Below are 20981 nucleotides of genomic sequence, written 5' to 3' on the forward strand. Positions count from 1 at the left end.
GACCTGGAAGAAGCATGCGTCTGTCTAGTCTCAGACAGCCGGGTCTTCTGCTGATCATGTGCGCCCCTGCGAGGGGGCTATGGGAGCCAACCTTTGGTGGGAGGAAAGTTTGTTTGGCACCACTTTCTTTTGAATGTATAACCGTTTGTAGCCATAGTATAAGTAGGGGGCAAGAGCCTGCCACTATCAGTTTTCGCAAGGATCGTCTTGCCTCATGGAAGTCAGAATTTCAATAAAGTTATTCCTCTGAATTAACTGTTGCTGTTAGCTGAACTGCCAGGGACTTGACAGTTATTAGCCACAGCGTATAGCTGGAACTCTGTCTGGGCCAGTGATGCTCTGTATCCTTGGTGCTTGGGGGAGGGCTTCTAGTGTCCTGGCCTCACTGGTGGACCTCCTGATGCCACTGGGGGCCACTGTGTGACAGAGTGTTAGACTGGATGGGTCATTGGCCTGATCCAACATGGTTTCTCTTATGTTCTCATGGCTCACAATACAAAAGTAACCAAAAAAGGAGTTTTATAATAAAGATCAATTTACACAAGACATGAGCATGTTTATGAGGCCTCCTGGTGTCTAGCTGTGTGTCAGAATCAGACGCAGACTTGCCAAGTACTCTTGCTGTTGTATTGTCTGCCTTCCAATTTTGGTGCAAACACCTGAGGAGACCCCATGGGTCATAATAGTTTCCTCTTGTCTGTATTGTATTTTATTCTGTAACGGGCCATTATGTACGGACCAATAAAAATTTCTAAGCCTTTGACAAGAAATACAACTATTTTTGATGTTACTTAGGTTACACATATTGTTTTTAGTCATTGGCCCATGCTCCACAGTGTTGTGAGCAAGTCGACATTTGACTATCACATGAATTAGCTGTTTTAGCTCACTTCCATAACCTCGTAAAAATCTCATAATGAATTTTTAAAAAATATATTCAAACTATATTTTAAGAATAATTTAAACCTAAGAGAAAACCACCACCTCAGAAGGAACTCTGGTGTTTACTCATGAGTAAATCTGAATAGGACTGCTGCCTTTACTGCTTGCTGACTCAAGGTTTGCAAATAAACAGCTTGGCAGGAGACCCGTGAGAGATCCCAAGGGAACAGACACCACCCAGAGGCCCATCTTCTGGGGTTTTATTGCAGAGGTTGTTATCAGAGACACGGGTGAAGAATATGGCTGAAATAGTTCTACGTGGGCCCGTTTGTTGAGGTCTCACTTGTTCATAATAGAAAATTACACATCACAGAGTTTTCAGTTTTAAATATACAATACAAAAGAGGGGCACAATTTACACTGGTATGTTGTGAACATGAAATATCTCGGTGCTTCCTCAGAGCCCCTCTCCGCCCGTCCATGAGAAGATGCCCAAGCGAGGGTCTTAGAGCATCTGGACCAGCCCACTGTTTTGCTGGGCCTTGATGCGCCAGGGGGAAATTCTACTGATGTGGGAGCTTGAGTTGGAAGGCAACAGCTCCAGGCCACGGTTAGGAGGAAGTGTTCTGCAAAGTCACTCCACGCGCATATCAGAGGCGTGTTGCTCCAGGCCCAGACCCCTCAGTGGGGGTGTCACATGTCAAGTGTTGGGGGCTTGAGGAGAAGGGCTTCAGCAGCTCGATTTCTTCAAGGAAAGACAAAGGGTGGCTCTCTAATGTCGGGCTTTGCTTGTCAAATATACGCTTCCTAATCCGCTGGGTTAGCCAAGAGCCAGGCACAAGAGCTGCCATAGAAGCCCCCTCAGGGAATGGCCAGCCATGCTTCTGGTGACTTGAGCAAAGTGGGCTTCCAAGAAATTGGCTCCATTTCCCTTTCTCACACACCCAAAGCCCAGGGTGCATCGGGGTCCCCATTTACAAAGTGCTAATATTTACAGCCCGGCCCCTGCTGCTTTGCCCCCCACATCCTCTGCCTCGTCCAGAGCAGCATCCAGAGGAGCTCTAAGCAGCCTGTGGCCAACCCCAGGAACCGGCCACAGCCTGGTGATGCAGCACAGCTAAGGCGGAATGTGGGCCACAGCGAAAGCAGGCCCCTCCTCCTCATTTCAGATCAGGCAAGAGGTGTGACCAGCTGAGATCAGGAGCCCCCAGACTGTCCTCATCAAAGCCCGGGAAACTGACGTCCAGCAGGACTTTGCTCAGGCTCTCATTCATGGGATCCAGGAAGAGGCCCTCTGCTGGGGGGGGACAGTTGCCCGGGGAGAGGAGGAGGAGAGAGGCCTGGAACTCTGGCGGTGACTGGCTGCTGGAGGAAGGAGAGCTTGCCAGTGGCCCTGAGAGCATGGTGCTGGCTTCTGGATGCAGAAGCGGGGGCTGAGGGGAGTCACACGAGGACAGCCCCAGGGAAGTGCTAAGGCCTGGGTTCTGCTGGAGGGACAGCAGTGGGGCTGGAGGGCTCCTCCGGGGGCTCAGATCTGGGGCGCTGTCTTCCTTGAGGGAGGGACCAGCCAGCGTCAGGGCAGGGGCACCAGTGGGCCTTTCACAAGGGGGGGAAGAAGCTGGCTGCTTGCCAAACGTCTCTTGTGCAGGAGTTCTGCATGGGCCACACTCTCGAGAGCAGTTCATGCGGGTCGCACTTCCCAGAGGACGACCACCTTGCTCCAAGGGAGAACTGTGGGGCTGTCCCAGTGTGAACGGATCCAAAGCAGCCCGGCTGGATGGCAGGAGCAGGACGGGCTCTTCCGGGTGAGGCGGGGCCAAGAGCTGCTTCCTGCGATGCCACTTGTGCCCCTGCAGCTCAGGTGTCTCCTGGGAGGGCTGCTCCAGGGCTCCAAGCCGCCCCCTCTGCCTTTTGGGCACCGGGAGGAGCAAGCCAAGCTCTCCCTCCCCTGGCCCTGGCAGCTCCTCCCCGGGCAACGCTGCGCGCGATGGAGCGGCCCCTGCCCCAGACCGGGAAAAGCCCCTTTCCTTTTTTATAGCCAGGCCTGCGGGGAGCAGCTCTCTGTTGCTCTGACGGGCATCCTCCTTTGCGGGCTGGTGGGAAGCAGATGGAGGAGAGGAGTCTTCCCCACAAGAAGCCTCTTCTTTTATGGAGACGGCAGGGGAAAACAGGGGTGGCTTCACACTAGTTGGCAACACCTGCAAACGGAAAGCAGAAAGGGAGAGGTGATGTGAGAGTGGCAAACAAGGGGTCGGCACAACTGCAGGACATCCTTACACTGAACCCACTCCCCCCCCAGTGCCTGTGATCTGGTTACTTGCATTTTAAACACAAGAGTAGCCAAGCCTCTGGGAAGGTGCTTGCCAGGGAGCCACGGACAAGGAGGAAGCCCTTTCTGCTATCCTGCATTTCTGGAGGAGGACAAAGCAACAGACCCTCCTCCTCCCATGAATCCGGTGAGGGCAGGATTTGAATCACAGCCTGCTTTCTTAGACAGGAAAGGAACGTTAAAATTAAGCTAGAGTGCACACATGGAAAACAGCTGTCGCGTCTAGTGAGGACAGATCCAAGGAAAAGAACAGAAAACCATTAAGTCTGGCCAGGTTACAGAACAAGTCACTCCGGACCCTCCTCCTTCTGGCCAGAGCAGCCCAGCGGGTGGCAGCAAGGAGGATTCCACCTCGGAACCCCTCCTGCTCCTTTTGCTGGGCACCTTCCCCAGTCAGGAGATCCCCAAACTCTTCCCCCGTCAAGACAGACATCACAGACCTCCTCCTGCCTCCTATGAGCAGGTGTTGCTACAGTCAGGCCAGACATCCTCCTCATGGGCAGCTGAACCCCCCCTCCCTGTGGCCGTGGGTTCCTCCACACGCTCCAATTCACAGCACCAGTTCTTGAACTTGGGAGTGTCTCCCCCCCAGCTCATCTCAGGTCCTTTCCTTCCGGGGTGCCTCCCGCAGGTAGCCTGAGACACAACTCAGGGGAAACACCCCCCCCCCCCGGTTGTTTCCAGGCAACCCGCCTGTCCAGTGCAAGGGAAGTATCTGGAAATGTTCAAGCTGTGGAGAAACACATTTTTCTTTGGATGTCTGAACTGAGCAAAACCTTCACCTGAGTTTTAAAAGGTTTGTCTTTCTTAGCAGAGTATGGGGGGGTGGGGGTGGGGGGAGTTGCTTGCCAAATGCAAATGGGGCAGGACTGGCCAGATTATTATTAGTTTATTTATATTCTGCCCATTCCCCCCTGGGGGCTCAGGGCAGAGAACATCAAATAGGCAATAATAAAACAAGAACAGCTACAATCATAATAAGATCAGATCCAGGGAGATGGGCAGGGCTCTCTCTCTCACACACACACACACCCCTCCAGCTAGAAAGGGGACACCTGGCAGGGAAGACAGATTTGGAGGGCTTAAGGTGCCAAATGTTTGCAGCTAAAAAGACTTCAAAATAAACCTCCTGGAGACTTCAAGGCCTGGCCCGTGAGAGGGGAAGGAGAGAGCCCGGTTCTCTGTACCACATAGATCTCCACTGTTTTAGAAGGAGCCCCAGGAGGAAGGGGAAGGCAGGCAGTTGGCAAGTAGCTTCTCTCCCCACCCTGCAGCGGGGCACAAGGAAGGCAGCTGGCCGTGGGAGTGCTTTGAATCTTGAGTAGCAGAGGCCTGTGTTTAAAACCTTGGAGAGCTGCTGTGAGTGGAAGTAGTGTCAGAAACCCCCTTGGGCTTCTGCCATTGGAGGCCCTCTCTGCTGTTGCTTTTGAAGGTGCTGTTAAACCATTTAGTGTTTCCATTTGGATGTTCTTTTGTTTTATACCTTCTGCCCTTCCCTCCCTCAGAGGCAAAATGTCCCTTCTGTTGTTCCGTTCCCCTCTCTGACTGAGCCGCCCCTGTGAGAGGTCTTCTTCTTTTGCTCAGAAGGTTGACTGTCCCACCCTTCAACAGTTCACAGCATTTTGGCTTTTTGGCACAGCCCAGGAGCTGGGGGGGGGGGGGGAGCGCGATCAGGAGCCCTCGTGACCTTGCACCACTGAGAATGGCCCTGGAGCCTTCTTTTTTTTAATTTCAAAAACAACAAAATATTTCATTAGACATACAGGAGAAAGGTCAAGTGAATTCAGGGACTGAAAGTTCTGAGGTAAAACCACTTTTTGCACAGACTTTAGTTAACATAAGAAAAGCCATGTTGGATCAGGCCAATGGCCCATCCAGTCCAACACTCAGGGTCACACTGTGGCCAAAAAATATATATACACACACACACACACACACAGTGTGGCTAATAGCCACTGATGGACCTCTGCTCCATATTTTTATCTAACCCCCTCTTGAAGCTGGCTATGCTTGTAGCCGCCACCACCTCCTGTGGCAGTGAATTCATATGTTAATCACCCTTTGGGTGAAGAAGCACTTCGTTCTATCCGTTTTAACCTGACTGCTCAGCAATTTCTTTGAATGCTCACGAGTTCTTGTATTGTGAGAAAGGGAGAAAAGAACTTTTCTCTCTTCTTTCTCCATCCCATGCATAATCTTGTAAACCTCTATCATGTCACCCCGCAGTCGACGTTTCTCCAAGCTTGAGCTCCAAGCGTTTTAACCTTTCTTCATAGGCAAAGTGTTCTAACCCTTTAATTGTTCTAGTGCCCTTTTCTGGACTTTCTCCATTGCTATAATATCCTTTTTGAGGTGTGGTGACCAGAATTGTATGCAGTATTCCAAATGAGGCTGCACCATCGATTTATACAGGGGCATTATGATACTGGCTGATTTGTTTTCAATTCCCTTCCTAATAATTCCCAGCATGGCGTTGGCCTTTTTTATTGCAATCACACACTGTCTTGACATTTTCAGTGAGTTATCTACCACGACCTCAAAATCTCTCTCTTGGTCAGTCTCTGCCAGTTCACATCCCATCAACTTGTATTTATAGCTGGGATTTTTGGCCCCAATGTGCATTACTTTGCACTTGGCCACACTGAACCTCATCTGCCACGTTGACGCCCACTCACCCAGCCTCAGCAGATCCCTTTGGAGTGCCTCACAATTTTCTCTGGTTCTCACCACCATGAACAATTTAGTGTCATCTGCAAACTTCACTGCTTACTCTCAACTCCAAATCATTTATGAACAAGTTAAAGAGAATGGGACCCAGTACTGAGCCCCGTGGCACCCCACTGCTTATCGTCCTTCATGGCAAAGACTGCCCATTTATACTCTCTCTGCTTCCTATTAATTAGCCAGTTTGTGATCCACAAGAGGACCTGTCCTTTTATTCCATGACTCTCAAGCTTTACAGGGAAAACCAAGATGACCCAGGGACCAAGAATGACACCTGGGGAACTGCTACGTCATAAAAGGACACCTCTTGCAATCATGTGCAATTCCCAGATGAAGAATTAGCTACCTTGTGCAGATTCTGGGGAGGCAGGCAGACATGCTGCCGGTAAAATAACCAGAGCAGGCGTGTCAAACTTGTTCGTTATGAGGGCCGGATCTGACATAAATAAGACTTTATTAGGCCAAGCCATGTCAGGCTGGGCCATGTGTGCACCTATTTATAATTAGGTAGCAGAGATATAAATTTTATAAAGAACACAGACAAACACAAATATATTTTTTTAAAAACTTAAAACATGCTTAAAACATTAACACCCACTGGTCTTAAAGATGCTTTGTTTGTATTTCTCCCATGGGATCCAGGGAACTGGGGGGACTGGGGTTGGGGGAGGAGCCTCAGCCAATAGAAGGAAGAGAGGTTTTGCTTTGTAGCTCCTGTGCAATGCAGCAAGCCTTGCAAAGCAAGCTGTGATGCAGAAGGAAGCAAGAGAGAGGGAGAAGGGAGCAGATGACAGCCAGTTGCTTGGGGGGTCTGATTCTCCCCCCAAACTGCATGTCGGACACCCCTGAACTAGAGGACATCATAAGTCCTACTATGGAAACTGCTCCTGCTCTCAGGGGCCCCAAAGCTGTGGCAGTAACCTGGCAGCCCCTGCATGAAAAGCAGCTGCAAACGGACAGTGCAAGAGGGAGAAACGAATCCATGTGCCAAGCATGAACCACCCAGCCAGCCAATTTGGTGCCCAAGGCAAGAACAGGAAACTGCACCCCTTTATACTTTCATAGGAGTCCTTTTGATAAAATAATAAATGCATAAGTAACAAGAAGCAAGAATAAGATGTTTATTTTGGGCATGATACATGTGTACACAATCAACTAATGCCTACGTGAGTATTTAACTCACTAATTTAAGCAATACATCGGGCTCGACCATTTTTTACAATCGCACTTTTCAGGCTTTCAATGACACTAAACAAAACTGATACATTTATATTTTTCAAGTCTGCTTCTTGCCAGACAACCAAGGAACATCAACACCACCCACCTAGCTCTGATGACCCAAATGATCATCGCCATTTATATCTCATGCTTTCTCTGAGGCCCCCAACCAACCAACCACAACCCTGCGGGCGAGCAGGCAGGGCAGAACCATGACCTTGCAAGGGACCATGTAAAGTGTGACGTGCACAACAGGGGCTGGGAGGGCAGAGCCCCAGCAAATGGCGGCTCGAGCCACACCACTGACCCCGCCCCCCCCCAAGCCTTGTCTCTGGCCCATGCACAGCCGTCAGCTTCCTCACAGATACGATGCCAGTCGCCTTAGAAAAGGCTCTTCCTTGGGTCCAGTAAGCTTGTGCCTGACCACCCCAGTCTGCGCCAGCCCTCCAACCACTTGGGAATACCACCCAGTTCGGCTTCTCTCTCCGTTTTGTACTTAATCCTTATACATCTAACAGTAATAGCAGACTGCAAAGCACTTAAGAGCAAAGCCTACTGAACTTTGTTCACTTCCAAGTAAATAAGCAGGCGAGTGGCTTCCTCCCAAGTTGAAAAGAGTCCTGGGCGGGGCGAACTCCTTTCGGCAGGACTGTCCTGTGCAGAATGACTCCAGTCGGGGCCCCTTAACCTCCACGGACAACGACTGGAGCAGCTCTGCACGGGAAGAGGCTGTAATGATCTCAGGCCGCCTTCTGGCTACATTCCAACCACAGAAATAACCTTCCTCTAAAAGCATCAGACTGCTGGAACTTTCCTCCCCAGGAAGATGGCCACAGCCGTTCGGTTTGCTGTTTCCCACCAACAGGTGAAGACCGGTTAGGGTGACCCCTCCGCCTTCCTTGCCCAATGTTTTCACTCTTTTTTTTAGCCAGGCGGGGGAGCAACAGAACAAAGTTTGGGTCCAGGGGCACCTTGAAGACCAACAGAGTTTTATTCTGGCTGTGAGCTTTCATGTGCCTCACAGGAGAGCAGCTCCTGAACCTTACTGAGGGTTCCCTCTCCCCCCCCCGGTCCGTTGAATAGTAGGTGCAGCTGCATAACAATCTCTGGATGAGCTCCACCACCTATTTTCCCACAAAACGACCCCTGCTTGACACACAAAAGCTCATACCTGGACTCAAACTTTGTCCTGTTGTTTTTGTGTCTCTGCACATATTTCAGTTGTGTTTTGAACTGTTTTAATAGTTTTAACATTTGATTTTTTTTTGTTAGCTGCCTTGTGGGCTTGTTGAAGTGGATAAGAGCCAATAACTACTCGTGCTAAAAGAAAGCCAAAGTCTTCTAAATGCCCTTTACTGGTCAATGAGGCTGGAGCATAAAGCAGCGCATCTGAAGCAAAGGGGATATCGATGAAATGAAAAGAAATTCGGAACAGTTCAGGCTCCAGAAAAGTGGGGCAGGGGAGGGAAGCTGACCTGGACAGGCCAGCTGGGGATATTCTAAGGCACACAGAGGTTTAGTAACAGCAAGTAAATGTCAAGTCTGCTTCAACTCTGGTCAAGTCTGTGTTTCATCTCTGGTTCAGGGGGGAGCATTCTGGGTAAAAGCCACACTGTATACCAATGCTGCTAGCTCGAACTTTCCTTTCCCCCCTCCCTTCCTTTGTTATGTAGCTTTGCTTTGGAATGGGAATATGTGAAAGAGATTATAGTGCCTTCTCAGGCTGGGCACCGGGGGAGGATACGCCCAAGGCCACAACAGGCCTGAGAACGAATTTGTAACATCAATGTGTGAATGTGCCCTGCATAGTACCCCCTCCCTAAAGAATCCCTTTGAAGTATACCTTATATGATTACACTTTACTGTATGATTCTCAGTCTTTCAATCTCCTTGTAGTCGAGAACAATATCAATAAACTAGAAACTTTGTATCAACAAGGCCTCGTTATTGAATCAGCCGATTTGACAGTAAAGACATCTGGAGAGGAAAGAAGCCTTCCTTGAAAGAAGGGCCATCCCAGCAGGGCTCTAGCTCTGTTTGCGGGACTAACCTTGGGAGCGATGCGTACCCGCTTGCTGCTCTGTGCAGGCTCGGAGGTGCTCTGGGTCACAAGCAGTGGGATCTTGGTGGAAGGCGGGAGGAGGAGAGACTGGCTCAGAGGAAACTGGACCGGAACCAGGTAGGAACTGACGCGGGGCAGCAATGGCTTCATTTTGCGGCCTGAGAAGGAAGACGAGGGATCAGCAGCACTCAGAGTGAGGGCTCCACCCCCCCCCCCAAAACAGATCAGTCGTCACGGCGAGGGACTCTCTTCACATTGTCAGAAAAGAAAGCACCTATGGAGACATCTTTGGAAAGCAGAGGTGTAACGTAAAAGTTTTTAAAAGCTTACAAGGTTACAGCTGCCATTTTACACCAGGTGGACCAAGATAGTAACAGATTGTTGGAAAACGAGGGGCCAAGGTGGAGTTCTTTCCTATGTAGTTGCTCCTTTGCTAGGAAATTCTGGGAGAAATTCAGAAGAACAGGAAAAAGTCTGGAGTACAAACTCCATCTGAATCTACCGCTTTGTTTCCTGACTTGTGCCAGGTGTAGTGAGTGGTCCAGAGGCAGCCTTCCTAAACAGTTCGATTACTGCAGCGGTGATTGTTTATGCAAGAGAGGAGAGGGGGTGGTTTCTGCAGATGCCTGCCTCCCCGCCCTCCTAAGAGCTCCCTCCTCTGTGGGGGGGTGGGGGTGGGATGCTGAGGACTCAGAAGAGGCTGCTTCTGCTGGGGGACATCAACATTCATGCCAAGGCTGCCTTGCAGGGGCTTTAGAACTGTGAATCTGTCACGGGTTGTCATGGGCCTGACACATGGAAAGGGATGTAGACTGGACCTTCTTTCCTGCACCCAACAATGTAGTGGTGGTCTGATTTGGGGGCTGGTGGTTTGGCTCTTGATGTGTTTGGATCTGTCAAGCATGCTATTTCTAAATGCTGGTTTCCTCCATACCTTTCTTCTCTTTCCCCCCCTTCTCTCCCTTCCCCCCCGTGGAGGCATAATAAATCCCTCTGAATCCAGGATGTTTAGTGTAACCTTGTATTAACGGTGCAAAGTGCCTCTCCCCCAGATTCACACAGCCATGTCTTATCAGCTAGCAGAGAATGTGTGAGAAATGGAGATGTTAACATTCCTTAGTCATAAAAGAGAAACTAGCGAGTAGCCTTTGAACCTTCAACTCAATTTGCATCTTTATGTTATTCTTTTGAAGTTATCTGTAACCCTGCCTTTTGAAGTAGTCTGTAAGATACTATTCAGTACTGGGTCAATCATTACTTCCAAGGAATCTGTCCTTGGAGCAAGTCATGGAGTTTTCAATAAAACAAGTCTGATTAAAAAACAAAAGTTTGATTATTGCGAAATACCGATGCTTGACATTTTGGAAGTAATCTCACTCAGGAGTTTAACCGAACTGGCAACTTTCTAACCATATGGCGGAAAGAACTCCAGACAACAGAAGATTCCCCATAACTCCGGACAAGCTGAGAGGCGAACCTAGAGCAGATGGTGCCGGGATGTGAACACCGCCGTGGCACATCATCGACACTTGCAGAATCACGGGGAGAGGATCCCCTCTGCATATCCAACAACTGCTCATCACCCCTAAAGTATGGGTCCCTTGAACATCCACCACCTTGATGGACGAGGCACCGGCTCGGAGAGAAGCGATCCTGGCACTACCCTCCCTGCGGGCGAGAGCGGGAGAAGAGAGCGACCAGGATGGTTTGAGAGTGGGTGGAGGAGGCGGTCGAGATGAATGAGAATGACTGATACCCGATGAGGAGGATGAGGGTGACTGAGATCAGCCGTGCCCGGATGAGGAGGAAGAAGAGCCCGATCCTGATGACAGGGGACTCTTCTAGATGGTAAGAGATGAGATGGCTGAAATGGCTAAATGCCTGAGAGATGAGATGCAAGCCAATGCTACTTTCATGGCGCAAGAGATGAGAAGGCAGCTAGAGAGTGTGCTGCAGCCACCAGGCTCAACAGGAGGGCAAATACCCCCTCCGGTGAGACAACCACCAGTGCCGCCACCTCCGCTGCCCCTCATCCCGTGTGATTACGGGAGAGGAAGAGAACTAGATGCAACCTTCGACGGAGATCCAGAGGAGGTGGAATACTTCTCAATTCAAGCAAATAACTTCATGCATCATTGGGGAAACACCTTCCCCGACGAATTCAGCAGAGTGCACTACCTGGGGTCGAAGCTAAAGGGGGCTGCAAAACGATGATACATAAGCCTATACGAGACCGGAAGCCCTGAGCTGGACACAGTGGCTGTGTTCCTTCGGGCCCTGTTAACCCAATATGAGAACCCCCTACAAGAAACTAGGGCCCTCACCTCCCTGTGAGACCTACAGCAAGGATCCAAGTCTGTGCGTGAGTACGCCATAGAGTTCTGAGCTAACACGGCCAAAATCCGTGGGTGGAATGAGCAAGTGAAGATAGAGCAGTTCCAGAGGCGCCTGAATGAAAGCCTGCTGGATCGGGCTCTCCAGCAAGCACGCCCCACCACGCTAGTAGGGTGGATGCCGGAGAAGTTGAAACCAAAATGAAACAAGTGGCCCTACAATGGCAACAGCAGCAAGGGGGCAAGGGGGGACGGTTGGGGGCAAAACCAGATGGGAAAAAGGCCAGTACAGCTGGGGAAGCAACTAAGCCAGCTGCTCCCTGACGCTGTTTTCGGTGTGGAGACCTAAACCATTTGGCCGCCAATTGCCCAGAGTGACCTCAAGGCCCCCCCCCCTCCGAAACCCGGAGCGCCCAAGGTGAAGACGACCAAAGGAATTGGTGAAAGGAGTACAGAGACTTAAAGCGAGTGTTCAGTGAAGAGTAAGCAAATGAACTCCCCCCCCCCCACAGGAATACTGACTGTGCCATAGAACTGATTCCAGGACAGGAGCTCTTAAAAGCTAAACTACTCAATGGGGTGGGATGAAAAAGCCGAGCTACAAAATTTTTTGGACAAAAATTTAAAGAGAGGTTTTATACGACCCGCCACCGCACCCCATGTCGCTCTGGTGCTTTTCTGGAGAAAGAAGGATGGTGGGCTTTGGCTTTGCATGGATTTTAGGGGGATTAATGGGATTTCCACCTGTAATGCGTACCCCATACCGCTAATAAAAGACCTACTCAGTACAGTGTCCAAGGGAAAGATTTCCATCAAATTAGACTTGCAGTATGCTTACTTCTGGGTGCGCAAAAAAGAGGGAGATGACTGGAAGACCACGTTTAATTCGCCCATGGAACAATTTGAATATTTGGTCATGCCTTTTGGATTACAAGGAGCCCTGGGGGTTTTCATGAACTTTATAAATGAAGTCCTACGCCAGTACTTGTACAAAGGGGTAGTGGTGTACCTAGATGATATAATTATTTATTCCAAAGACTTACAATCTCATGTGAAATTGGTCCGGGAGGTGTTGAGAACCCTTTATGAGAATCAACTGTACGCCAAACCATCCAAATGTGAATTTCACAAGACACAGCTGGGCTATTTAGGATACTGAGTGTCTGGGAAAGGGCTAGCCATGGACCCAGCTAAGATCCAAGCGGTATTAGATTGGGAACCCCTGAGGACACGTAGACAGCTTCAATATTTCCTTGGATTCATGAATTTTTATCGTAATTTTATACAAGGGTTCGCGCACACAATGCTACCCTTAACAGATCTCCTGAAAACAAAAGGGAAGGGTCCGGAAGCCAAACGGCCAGGAGCTAAACTAGAATGGATGGCTAAATTCCAAGAGGCGCTCAATAAATTGAAAAGACTATTCACCCGAATGAATTAAAGCCCTTCGTGGTGAAATGTGACGCCAGTGACATCGCCGTAGGGGCAATTCTGATGCAACCTGATGAAGAGAGGGCATTAAAGCCTTGTGCATACCTATCTAAAAAATTCACTCATGAACAGAGAAATTGGTCGGTTTGGGACAAAGAAGCTTTCGCCGTGACTTTCGCTTTAAAAACATGGAGAACACGGTTAGAGGGAGCGAGGGTTCCATTTGAAATCTGGACAGATCATAAGAATTTGGAAGCCCTCACAGGACGAAGAAAACTAAGTGAAAAACAAATCTGGTGGGCGGGCTTCTTTGCCAAATTTGACTTTACTATAAAACACATCCCAGGTTCTAGAAACTTTCTAGTGGATGCATTGTCCAGACTCCCTCAACATAATAGCCAGAGGGAAGAAGTGATTGACTCCCTCATCCCACCAAGCCAGATAGGAGGGGCTGTAACTACCCGCTCCAAGGCAAAACGCGAAAACCTAGAAGAAAAATGGGGAGGAGAAAGATTAATCAGCGAAGTGGAAAAAGAGGGAGACAACAAACCAGAGGGAGTCACGAAAGGAGAAGGAGGCTTCTGGTACAAAGAGGGTAAATTTTATGTACCTGAGAGCCTCCGAAAAGTCCTGCAATTCTGTCACAATAATAAACTTTCAGGACACTTTGGATATGTGAAAACACTGCGTTTAGTGAACCGACAGTTCTGGTGGCCATTCATGAAGAAAGACATTTCCAACTATGTGGCTTCTTGCCCAATATGCATAATGGCAAAGAAAAGGGGAGGGAAACCTCCCGGATTGTTGCAACCTTTGGAGACAGCTACCAGACAGTGGTCAGTAGTCTCAATGGATTTTATTGTGGAACTACCCATGTCACAAGGGAAAACTGTAATTCTAGTAATAGTAGACACATTCTCCAAACAAGCCCATTTTATCCCTTGCACTCAAGTTTCCACAGCTAAAAAGTTAGCCCAATTGTTTTTTCAACACGTGGTTAAACTACACCCGTTCCCGGATAAAGTAATTAGTGACCGGGGCCCACAATTTGTTGCCAACTTCTGGTGAGAGTTTTGTAAGTTGACAGGAATCGAATAAGGATTAAGCTCAGCTTACCACCCTCAAACAGATGGACAGACGGAGAGGGTGAATGCGTTATTAGAACAATATTTAAGATGTTTTGTGAATTACCAGCAGTCAAACTGGGTGGAACTCCTGCCATTCACAGAATATGGATACAATAACAGTGTGCATAGCTCCACAAAAACCTCTCCACTCTTAGTAGTGAATGGGTACGAAGGAAAACCATTCCCGCTTTTGCTGGTGGGAGTAACACCAAAAGTACCTTCCTCTTTTGAACAATGGTGGGGAAAACTAGGGAAAGTTTGGAAGGTTATCCAAGAAAACCTAGAATTAGCCAAAGAGACATACAAAAAACACTATGACAAAAGCCATACCCCGGTTTGGGATTTTAAAGTGGGAGAAACAGTCTTTTTGTCTACCAAGAACTTACTATTACCCCAACTTTCTAAGAAACTGGCATACAAATTCCTGGGACCTTTTCATATCAAAAGAGTGTTTAATAAAGTGACAGTGGAACTTGAGTTGCCCAAAATGTTTAGTAAAATACACCCTATTTTTCATTGCAGTCTACTCTGACGAGATCCTGGAGCTATGTCTTGGCACCTTCGACCTCAAGCTCCATAACCTATCCCGATTGGGGTCAGAGTCACAATGAAGTTAAAGAAATATTAGATGCTAAGTTCAAATGAGGGGTTTTGTATTTTCTGATCTGATGGAAGCATTTCTCACCGGCCCACGATGAGTGGGTCGAGGGCTTGCATGTCAAAGCACTGGACTTAAGAAAAAAGCTTTATAATGCTCAACCTTCTAAACCCCGAAGAAAATCTTAGGGGGGGGCAGTATGTCAAGCATGCTATTTCTAAATGCTGGTTTCTTCCATACCTTTCTTCTCTCCCCCCCCCTTCTCTCCCTTCCCCCCTGTGGAGGCATAATAAATCCCTCTGAATCCAGGATGTTTAATGTAACCTTGTATTAACGGTGTAAAGTGCCTCTCCCCCAGATTCACACAGCCATGTCTTATCAACTAGCAGAGAATGTGTGAGAAATGGAAATGTTAACATTCCTTAGTCATAAAAGAGATACTAGCGAGTAGCCTTTGAACCTTCAACTCAATTTGCATCTTTATATTATTCTTTTGAAGTTATCTGTAACTCTGCCTTTTGAAGTAGTCTATAAGATACTATTCAATACTGTGTCAATCATTACTTCCAAGGAATCCATCCTTGGAGCAAGCCATGGAGTTTTGAATAAAACAAGTCTTTGATTAAAAAACAAAAGCTTGATTATTGCAAAATATCGATGCTTGACAGGATCATTGTCTTTGGACTGATAGATGTATGTGTGTCTGTCTGTCTGCTGGATGAGACTGAGACTTTCTGGAGCTTTAGATGCCATCAATGTACACAGAACACCCAGCTCCGTATTTCATCCTCCAAGACTCCAGGTGCCTCCATCTCGATTCTGGGGCTGTGGTCAGGTGGCCAAAGCAGAGGTCACGCTGGTGGGGAAGGCTGCTGTTCTAAAGGGCCAGAATCCACCTGTCCTAGAGACAGTGGCTCCCCCCACCCCTGAACAGGTTAAGAGCCAGGGGTGTGTGCTAATGGGCTTTGCCTTGTTCTTGGAAGAGCAGGCTGGCCTGCATCTGATTCCCCAACTCTCTTGGGACCTCGACTCAACCACTCTGGCCATGCTGATCCCTGCTTCTGTAATCTCGCAGTCGGATTACTGCAACACATTATACATGGGGCTGCCCTTGAAGACAGCCTGAAAATGACAACTGGTCCAGAATGCAAACGATTGTCCAGAAGCCAAGCAATGATCAGGAGCTAGCCCACGAGGATGGATGTCGTCCATTTCTGAGTTCAGTTCAAGGTTCAATCGATTAGGTACTTGTTTCTTTCCAGTCTTCATCAGATATTTTTGTATAATATTTTCTTTTGTTAGTGGTCCCAGGTCTGATGAAGACTGGAAAGAAACAAGTACTCAATCGATTGGCTTGTCACCACGCTACTTTGGGACTTGAATATACGTGTTTTGGACATTTGGACTGATTTCTATATACTTCTTAGCAAATTGGTCACTAGCTTGCATTTTTTGCTGTGTTATCCATTATAGTGACCTCTCTTGGATTGTATTCTACATCTTTCAGGGGAGGGCAGGCAGGAAAAATCTGGGGTTTGATGTTTTATTTTGGTTTTTAACTGAAAATGCATTAAATGTTTTAATAAATAAATCCACAACTTTGCCTTTAACAAAACCTTCTACAGATTTCCCTGGAACAGACCTTAAACTAACTGGCCTGCAATTCCCTGCCTAATTTTTGGATCAGGTGCCTCTCTACAGGTTTTCCCTTTTATTTCCCAAGGCTCGGAATAGGGCAGCACCAGCCCTGGCTGTGACCAAGCAGCCCCCCAGGCAAGGCCTCGCTGCAGCTATTCCCCCTCAGCCTCACTCACTTGAGAAGATAAAGGGGGGGGGGGGGACGACAGGGCCACCCTGACTTTCTGACAGAAAAGACAGGAAACAACCACAATAAGCAGAGTTCACAACCCCATCTGTTCCCTTAACCAGTGATGTTCAGAGCATCTCCACACACATGGGAAGCTGCATACCTAAGCGGGGGGATATGTAACATTACTAGACAGGGGAGGGGGGCTTGGAAGGATCTTGAATGCCTGGAAAGGCCTTCTGAGGAGACAGACCAGTGGCCAGCTATGCCTGTTCTGACCAACAACCAACACCATCTCTGTTGGGCTCCTAGAAGAGGTCTTATCAAGTCCTGCTGTTTATTGGCTCTTTCCATCCTACTCACTCCACATCATCTGGGATTCTTTAACCCAGGACTGAGGAAGGGACCTTCCGCATAGAAAGAAAGAAGGCACTCCCTGGGCCAGCTGCCCTCAGGCTCTGGAGTTTTGTCCTAGGCCAGGAATTCAGCCCAGCCCTGACAGGTGTGTCTATGGGGCACCCCTTCTGGCCTGCTGCAGCTGCTCATGATGCTCGTCTCTCCTTCCTGACCCTCCCCGGTGAGCCCGCCCATTGGGTGCCCCCCCCCTCCCGAGAGACAACTTCCTCCTCCTCCAGTCACAGTCAAGACACTCACAGGCAGGGTGGGGCTCGGCCGGGTTCCCACCTGTGCTCCCCGGGTTCTTCTGCAGATCAGCAGTGCGCCGCTTTTGCTGCTGTGGTCGGTTTGGAAGAAGAGGAGGAAAGTTAGAGAGCTCACCACCCCCTTTGTTCCGTATCCAGAGGGCAGTGCCAAGCTACAGGGAAAGCAGCACCCAACTACCAGCTTGGCTGTAAGGGGATACACCCACCCCAAAGCCCAGAAGAAGCAAAGAGCTCCTCCAGCAGCAGGGAGCTCTTCTGCTGGAAAGAAAGGAAGGAAAGCAAGCTGGGCTGCCTGGCTCTCGTTGCCTCAGGAAAGACGGCCAAGGGATTCATGGTGCTAGACCCACACAGGGAGACCAGCCATGGTCTGTTTATATTTGGGGAAGGCAATGGCAAACCACCCCTTAAAAAGTCTGCTGTGAAAACATTGTGAAAGCAATGTCACCCCAGAGTGGGAAATGACTGGTGCTTGCACAGGGGACTACCTTGACTTTTTTTTTTTTACTTTCTGTTTTCTACTAAAAATTACAGCCATAGACTTTTAATTAATTACCAAAACTTCCCTACAGCAGTAGTTAGATAATAGACAGATAAGTTTATGAAGGCCCACGATGACTCTAGACAGCAGGCGTGACATCCGCACACAAGTGAACCGGCAGTTTCACAGATGCAAGGTAAGGCGAGAGGATTTATCTTGCATCGGTGAAATTGCCGGTAACAAAAAAAGTTTAAGCTTATTAATATATCAATTAAACAACAGAGGGGCCAAAGTGCATCCTTGCTTTATCTAGCAGCACAGGATCTGTTAGCACTCCTGAGGGGCCACGCCTCACTTGGGCTGCTGGAGGGCCATAAAGCTGACAAATAAAAAATAAGAGACATTCACGCATAGATACTTTCCCCAATTTTGCCAATGGTTGATCTCTAGGTATAGTAGTAAAAGCATTTCTGAGATCCATGCACTTAGTGACCCCTTCTTATTACCGGTTTATTTATCAATAATAAACTCTAGGAGGTGGTAGCAGCGATCGATTGCGCCTCCCCCCACCCCACGTTGTCTTCCTTTTTGCTGCCATCTTGTTTTATTGGCTCAACTTCGTTTCAGTGCATGGAGCTGTCATTTATTTAGATCCTAACAGTCGTGAGCCGCCCTGAACCCATTTTCAAGGCAGGGTGGGATAAAAACCTATTAAATAAATTTAAATGTTATAGATGCAGATAGGAGGCTGTGATAGATACAACATATATGCATCCTAGGAATGGTAATTTGAAATAAAAGTATGACAAGATCGAGAGCGCCTAATTTGGCTGGCATGGTATTCCTTCGCTTGAAACGCCCGTTGAGGTCTGGAAAATGGGCTGCCTGACGGCTCTCCCTGAAGCAAGCTCTGCATGCAAAGTCTTTTCCCGGCCAGCAGAAGAGAGCCGGAGTCCAGCAGCACCTGAGAGACTAACAAGAGTTGTGGCTGCAGAGGGGGGAAGGAGGAGCTTTCGGGAGTTGCTGCTGCTGCTCACAACCTTCCAACCTGCCACAAATCTTTGGGAGTCTTCCAGCTGCTCCTGGACTCTGGCTCTTTTCTCCTGCTCTTGACAGACTAACGTGGCTCCCCATCCTGACTCTTTCCCAGGACAGGACCACTGGCTTGGAAAGTTTATTTTAAGTTTTCACAACCATAAATTCAGCTCCACCCTGACATGCTTCACCTCTTTTCCTTAAAACTGAAACAGCTAAATCCTTCAGCGTGTGGGAAAGGGGAGGTGACCAATTTCTTCCCAGGAAAGCACTCACCTTGAACACCTGGTCCAGGGTCAGGTAGCGATTTGCTTCAGGGTGAATAGTCCAGAAGGAGGTTTTGCTGTTGGCAAGGGTCTCCCGCACAAACATGTCATGAAGGGAAAGATTGTGCCGTATAGAGTTCTGCATCAGAAGAGAGAAGCCTTTTTAGCTTCAAGTTACATAAAAAGGAAGAGCCACGTGGCGTAGAATGTTAAAGCTGCAGTACTGCAGTCCTAAGCTCTGCTCATGACCTGAGTTCGATCCCCGATGGAAGCTGGGTTTTCAGGTAGCCGGCTTGAGGTTGACTCAGCCTTCCATCCTTCCCGAGGTCAGTAAAAGGAGTACCCAGCTTGCTCAGAGTAAAGGGTAGATGATTGGGGAAGGCAATGGCAAACCACCCCGTAAAAAGTCTGCTGTGAAAACGTTGTGAAAGGAACGTCACCCCAAAGTCGGAAACGACTGGTGCTTGCACAGGGGACCTTTTCTTTCCCACATAAAAAGGTAGACTGTTCCTATGAACCTAAGGACACTTGCAAATACCTTTTATGCATCTACAGCCTAATTCAGACTCAGCAGATGGTAAAGATGCTACTATTATGGACCGCACAACACAGCAAGTGAATGCCTACAAAGCCTAATGCTTCCTTCTAGGAAAACTATCTCTGAAGACAAACAAACAAAAAGCATACCTTGTAAAGCTAGAATCTTTACCTGTCCCTTTCTGCACTTTATGTGAATTAAGCCAAAATCAACCCTCCATCCCTTAATACGAAAGGGCTGGTCAGACATGCCTCTTCTTCCTTTGGGAGTTCAGCACTTGAGGGGGTGAACTCAGAAATGCTGCATTTGAGACTACAGCAGATAACAAGAAAATCCAGTTATCATTGATAGTTAAGGCAAACTATCTCTGGATGCTGCAGACCTCACGGAACCACCAGTCGCTAGTTCTCAAATGCCAACTGATCCTTCATTCCCACCTGTCCAAACCCTGATGTAGCAAAGCATGCTGGGAAAAACGATTCATTGCCAGGCAGCCCCCGTGTCTTATTGTGTACTCGCTGCCCAGGAATCATGCTAGCGTTTGCCTCCCCAGATTCACCTGCGTGAAACTAGGGCCACTTACCTAAGATACACACTGAGCACCAGCAAGTAAGCCCCCCTTCCCCACCCGGTCGCATTTCATTCCGCAGGTTTCTTACCTTCCAGCCTGGCTTTGCCACATGCTTAAAGTAAGGGAAATGGTCCTCAATCCAGGCGTAGATGTCTTTTAGCGTCATGCGCTTCCTCTCTGTGCTGTTGATGGCAAACTGGATCATGGCCATGTAGGAATAGGGTGGTCGCTCAGTGAAGGCCTCCAGCCACGAGGCCGAGGAGGAGGAAGGTGCTGCATCTCTTTCCATCTGCTGAGCAGGAGAGAAGGGAACCAAGTGAAAGGCGCAGGGCTCACAGAAGGCGGAACAAACAAGATAGGCCATTTGACTAGTTAACAGTTGAAGCATTCGTGGAAAGAGAAACAAGAGGGCTCTATTAATTACAACATCCCATCTTAAATAAGTATTGTGGTTGTGAAACCGCAGAGCCAGTACTGTACAGCAGACAGAACCCCACTAAGTCAGGTACCTCATGAGGTGACCCTGGGCCAATCATTGCCCTGCAGATAGATCTTGGGGGGGAGGGGGGGCAGCCATGTCGGTCTGACGCAAAACAACCAAGTTTGAGTCCAGTCAGGCACCTTGAAGAGCAACCAAGGTTTATTCACGGGATGAGCTTTTGCACACTCGCACACTTCCTCAGACACACTGGAATGGAATTTCCCCATCCATACATATAAGGCAGAGGTTGAACAGCAAATTAGCATGCAAGAGAGTGAAGATGTTTTAACAGATGCAAACAGGAATAAGAAGCTTAAGTTTAAGGTGACCATTGTTTGGATTTAATTCTGGGGGAAAATCATGAAGCAAATAAAGTCAAAATTGGAGATGTGTAAATGTATGCTTCTTAATTGTAGAGTGCAAAGAGTAATCATCTGAG

The 20981-nt window shown here is 48.4% G+C and overlaps 1 protein-coding gene across 1 annotated transcript in view; it reads right to left on the reverse strand.

Annotated features, from left to right (window-relative positions):
• Positions 1–1125: 1125 nt before the first annotated feature.
• FOXM1 (forkhead box M1) overlaps positions 1126–20981 on the reverse strand; it is a 28058-nt gene continuing 8202 nt past the window's right edge. Inside the window, exons 3-7 of the mRNA XM_060247288.1 lie at positions 20150–20350; positions 18963–19091; positions 17166–17244; positions 9204–9373; positions 1126–3080 (exon numbers count right to left, since the gene is read on the reverse strand). Of these exons, the coding sequence (XP_060103271.1) occupies positions 2043–3080; positions 9204–9373; positions 17166–17244; positions 18963–19091; positions 20150–20350 (1617 nt within the window). The 3' untranslated portion in view covers positions 1126–2042. The remainder of the gene's footprint in view (positions 3081–9203; positions 9374–17165; positions 17245–18962; positions 19092–20149; positions 20351–20981) is intronic.

This window comes from Heteronotia binoei, chromosome 9, assembly GCF_032191835.1.
Source record: "Heteronotia binoei isolate CCM8104 ecotype False Entrance Well chromosome 9, APGP_CSIRO_Hbin_v1, whole genome shotgun sequence".
Taxonomy (NCBI): Eukaryota; Metazoa; Chordata; class Lepidosauria; order Squamata; family Gekkonidae; genus Heteronotia; species Heteronotia binoei.